Source organism: Notamacropus eugenii, chromosome 3 (genome assembly GCF_028372415.1).
Source record: "Notamacropus eugenii isolate mMacEug1 chromosome 3, mMacEug1.pri_v2, whole genome shotgun sequence".
Lineage (NCBI taxonomy): Eukaryota > Metazoa > Chordata > Mammalia > Diprotodontia > Macropodidae > Notamacropus > Notamacropus eugenii.
Window position 1 is genome coordinate 231,640,621 of NC_092874.1, and position 5,255 is coordinate 231,645,875.

The 5,255-nt window shown below is 44.5% G+C and overlaps 1 protein-coding gene across 2 annotated transcripts; it reads right to left on the minus strand.

Moving 5' to 3' along the window:
* Positions 1-312: 312 nt before the first annotated feature.
* APOF (apolipoprotein F) lies at positions 313-1,676 on the minus strand. Of its 2 annotated transcripts, none has more exons than XM_072655054.1 (2): positions 1,568-1,676; positions 313-1,304 (listed from the first exon to the last, which is right to left on the minus strand). In XM_072655054.1, the coding sequence occupies exon 2, from the start codon at positions 1,276-1,278 to the stop codon at positions 385-387; it is 894 nt and encodes a 297-aa protein (XP_072511155.1). In that variant the 5' UTR covers positions 1,279-1,304; positions 1,568-1,676; the 3' UTR covers positions 313-384. The 2 variants fall into 2 exon arrangements, with proteins under 2 accessions (XP_072511155.1, XP_072511156.1); XM_072655055.1 differs by having other exon boundaries at positions 313-1,300; positions 1,568-1,658.
* Positions 1,677-5,255: the final 3,579 nt, after the last annotated feature.

Below are 5,255 nucleotides of genomic sequence, written 5' to 3' on the forward strand. Positions count from 1 at the left end.
GAGCCCGGGAGGCTGATGGTTTCCTGGAATTGAGGCGGAGCTACAGGGGAAAAGAGAAGAGCTCAAGCTAGAGATGAAACTAAAGGCTGTCAGTCAACCTGGGGAGCAGCTCGAGAGCCGGCCCCGAGGCGGCGCAGCAGGTAAAGAGAGACCCTGGCAGAAGTGAAGAGGATTTAGGCTCACGAGTTCAAACCTAAGCCTCACCGTTTTCTTCGAGTGCCACTGACCTGGCTTCCCTCAGTTTCCTACATGACCTAGAGATTAAATTCCAAATTAAAATTCCAGCCATCTTTTATTAAGCGCAGACACAGATGCGGAGAACAATCAAGCCTTTATTAAGCACTCGCACATACTGATACAGACGTCCCTCTCCGACTCCTTCTTTCATGCCCCCCTCCCCCAGTTCCACAGGGAGCTGTCCCCTGTCACCTCATCAGCCGTGCGATCGCTGCTGCCCATAGCCGGAGACACCCCAGGGCCCAATTCTGTGCTGGCTCTCCAGTCCTGCCACCTTTGCTCTGTGCCCTGGGCTGGGCTTCCTGACTCCTCCTTATTACCGTAATAATATTCGATCAGTTTCTGAACCCCAGCTTTGACCGCCGGCTTAAGTGCCAAACCGGCCATCACCCCCCCAGGCCCCCCTGTTGCCCCCATGAGTCCAACAAGGAGATCGTAGCCCAGGTCCAGCGCCGCTTCCTGTCCTCGCTCCCAGGCCTGAGCAGTGCAGTTCTGGGCAGCATAATAGAAAGCTGTCCCAAGGTTGTAGTAAGTCCCCACTTGGGGCAGGTACCGCATCACATTGTGCACTCCTCGCTCCTTCTCATAGACACAGTCCGCGGTCGAGAGGGAACGAGGCGCCCTTCTGGACCTCTCACTTCTCCGGCCCAGGAGCTGCAGAGCAGAGAACAGGACCCAGTCCGATCTCCTTTCTCTTCTGGTCCTTGGAAGGCCTTGGAGCTGTTGGATGAGAGTCTCTGTGGCTTTCACCCCGCCCAGTCTATGGAGTCGCTGCCGAAGGTCGTGGGCATCCGCTGGGCATCCTGCTCTCTCCAGGGTTATGTAGAAGGCCAGGCTAATCAGATACTTAGGCAGAGGGTCTAGGCGGTTGAAATCGGGAAGAGACTCAGGCATCAGGTTCCAACAGGAAAGGGGGCTGAGAGTGGTTGGTTGGGACTCCAGGGACGAAGTTGGGAGGGGTAGGGCCTTGGGATGGGATCCATCTGGGAGGGCAGCTACTGGGTATAGCAGGAGGCTGCATAGAAGGACCATCACAGGCATTTTGGAGGGTAGTGGATACAGCCTTGCTAGAGAGGAATATAAAGGAGACACAAAGCTATTCTGGTTGAAGTCTGAAAGGATTCAGATCCCAGTCAGGGAACAATTCTATCCCTATTACAACCTCCACCTCAATAACTTGGTACCAACAGACAAGGTGGGAATTTTTGGACTGATTATGCAAGAATTTGTGCTCTTTATCCTCCCCTGCCAATTCTGGTCTCTTCATCTTTGTCTTTGTGGAAAGCTAGAGAATCATTTCTCATCGAACAAAAACAAGAAGTATACCCACCTGTTTAAGAGCCACACAGCCTCTCCTTTGTAGGTCTCACTGCCTTGTAACTTTCCAGTTGTGGACTTCTCCACTCGCCCCTCCTCCTCCTATTCGATCCCAAAGATTGGCAAGAGATGTGATCACTGTAAATATTTGTCCATCTTGCAACAGATCATCCCTTGTTTTCTTGTGATGTAGGAAAGTGAACAGAAAACCATATAAAGTTAGAGGGTTTGAGTCCAAGTCTTATTCCTTACTAAGTTCTATGACACTTAATTCATTTAACTTCCATGAACCTGTTTGTTCATCAATGTAGCAGGGACAATAGCTAGACGATGCAGTGGGTACAGCCTTGAATCTGGACTTGGGGAGACCACAGTTCAAATCCAGCTTCAGACTGTGTGACTTTGGGCAAGACATTTAACCTCTGTTTTCCTCAACTGGAAAATAGAGGTAATGATATGACCTACCTCTCAGTTGTGAAGATAAGTGAGATAACATTTTCAAATGGGATATTTGTAAAGTCCTTAGCACCATGCCTGGCACATGGCAGCTGCAATAATAATAGGGGTTATTGTTGTTATTTCCACTGCGAATCAAAAGGAATATGTACAAAGTGCTATATAAGGTAAGCTACTATTATTATGCTTTCATCTTCATTAGGAAAAAGGCAATTAACTGGGCAGTTTCTTTTCCTTGCTATTTGCCTGTCACCCATGCCACCAGGTTCCTGCTCAGGTTCAGAGAAGTCTAGGGAATGGACATTGTGGAAGATAAAAGAGTAGTCTGAGATTCTCCAAACTTTCCCAGTCTTCAGTCTGGGAAATTGTCTTCAGTCAAGACAGTTACTGGTGACATATTTGCAATTTTTCTCATGCAGTAGATCTGTTAGTTTGCATCGAATTCACATAACCTTTAAGGATCTAAGTCCTTATTTAATTGGATTCAGTCAAAGTTTTGGCTGCACTTGAGGACCTAGAGGGTCACATGTGGCCTTGACACATCAGGTTCCCCACCCCTGACCTAGAGTCTCCTCCATGAAATTATGAAGCACTAGAGGATATTAGTAAAGGGTAAATACAAAGTACATGCTCAATATTTGCTTAATGAGGGAATAGAGCAGAGGGTCTAGGTGGTTGAAATTCGGAAGAGACAAAGAAAGTGTGGTCAAGGGGCGATGATTCTGGGAAGATGACTGAGTAGGTCAGAAAGTTCCAAACTCTCCAGATTTCCCCCACAAATGAGAAATGGAAAGACTTGGACTTGTGAAGGAAGAGTTTATCCACCCTCAGAGAAAGAGGTCAAATAAATATAGCACGGTCTTACATAATGCATGTGAATGTGTATGTCTATATGAGTATGATTATAGACATCTAAGTATATGTATGCATTAAGTATATGTGTGCAAAGAGGGTCTGGAAGCTAAAGGGAGAGAGACCAAGATAGAACTGGTCAGGTATGGGTCCTTTAATCAACAGCTTGTATCTATCTTAAGTTTCAGTGAAACTGGGGTGTTTCTTTCCCCTCTCTACAGCCTCTTGGACCCTTTAATTCTAGTTAGTCAATTAAAAAAATCTACACTTATTAAGCACCTATTACAACCACTAAACTAGGTTTTACTGGACATAAAGAGAGAAATAACATGTCTTTCTATTCCTGTTTAATGTAAGCTTTAATTGCTCATCAAAACTTTAGGAAGATTGGGTTACTAGTCTTCATGTGAAGCATTTGCAAACTATTTAGAGTTTCTGTCCCCTCACCCCCAAAGGACTAGTTATTCTATATAGCCTGAATTTTATCCAAGAAAACAAGCAGACTGTGCTCTTCACCGAGAAGCTGCAAGTCTTGGGGTAGAGGGTATTAGGAAATGTTTGGCCAGGACTTTTTGATCAACTCGGCACATTATGATAGCCTTTAATTCAGGAAGTTTTAGCTGATACTGCATGACACTTCAAGCCTCAGATGAAAACTCTGAATAGCATGGAGGACAAAAGCCTGGAAATGGGACTTGGGGTCTATGGGAACAGAACCAGGACAAACTCACATGCTTGTTGTGAAATTTGATAGATCACCCCTCAGGTTCATGGGTATAGTCTCTCTGGAGGGACAAGTGAGCAATGATGAATCCCCAGCTCAACTGAAATTTGCCCAAGAGCTACAGAGACAGTAGGATCTTAAGTCTTGCCAACACCTTGTAATCCAAGAACGAAGGTCTCATTGGTTTCTTTTCTTCTTGTTCTATAGAAGCCAAGCCACAATAAAAGGCATTCAATTGGGCAAACAATCTCTTCCCCAGCCACATCGCATGCCGCTTTGGGTGTGAACCAGGGTCCAAGTTAGGAAATTCATGTAAGAGATCCTAGAAGAATTGGGGTTGGCCAGAAAGTGTGGTCAAGGGGGGTTGATTCTGGGAGGATGGCTGAGTAGGTCAGAAAGTTCCAGGCTCTCCAGATTTTCCTCACAAATGAGAAATGGAAAGACTTGAACTTGTGAAGGAAGAGTTTATCCACCCTCAGAGATAGAGAAATGTGTATATCTATGAGTATGATTATAGATATCTAAGTATATGTATGCATTAAGTATATGTGTGCAAGGGTATATATATGTATATATATTTTGTGTGTATATGTCTACATATGTAGGTATGCATGTGCATGTATATGTACATGTGTGTGTATGTGTGTCTGACCTTAACTGTATCCTTCTGGGACTGTGTGGTTAGGGGTGGAGGTGTCGAGTAAGGGGGAAAAAGAACAAAGTAAAAAGTGCATAGAAGAGAACAAAAGAAAACTTACAAGGAAGCAAAGATGGACAGCTCTCAACACAATGTTTAGTATTTCATATATAGGCTTTCTTAAAATGGAAATATACTACTGTATTTTGAAACCTCTTTTACATTCTGCTGTGCGCATGGCAGTGCTTTTTTTTCTTTTCTGATTTTGTATTTAAATTTCAATATTTAAGTTTGTAATATATTTCTTCTTTAAGTTCTGTATTTAAGTTTAAAATAAATTTAAAAAAAAAAACAAGTGTGGTCAACATATTCTTAGAAAGTAAGAGAAAGGAGGGGAGGTCAGTCTCTATACTGGCTTTCCTTGTGGTGATAATCACTTGGTATGGTAAGCTGAATTTGGGCCATGATGGTGTTAGGTGCAGATCTGCTGGAGAAAAATAAAAGGCAGGGGTTGGGGTGGGGTAAGGGAATGGCACAATGCTCAGAGTGTTGCCAGGTCATAGCTAGGGACTGTTCTTAGCCCACCATTTGTGGGATGTGAACCTAAGACTTGTCCCACTCACTGTACCAGCCCTGAGGGTCTGTGAGAAAATCTCACTTGTCTCTGGATAAAAAAAAAAAAAAAATAGCCTGAGAAATGACCCTCTTAGGTCCGATTGTTCATTTTTTTGAGCTCCTAGCACGTAGAACAGCTAAAGTCAGTAGGAAGTAGGAAGCAGATAGTTCAAGAGGTCAAAAAAAGATAGGGCCTATCTCCCTCTCTGCAGGCTGGACTTTGACCTCTGCCTTTGTTGCTATGGTCACAAAAGCCTTCTCTCTTTCTGTCACTATGCTCTGGAAGGTCACCTCACTCCCCTCCTGCCAAAAGCCACTGGACTCAGGGTACAAGAAGCAGAAAGACAGCTTCACTGTCACTTCAAGTGAGGTATATGAGCAGGCCTGGGCAAAGGGGAAAACATGTTGAGATTCAAG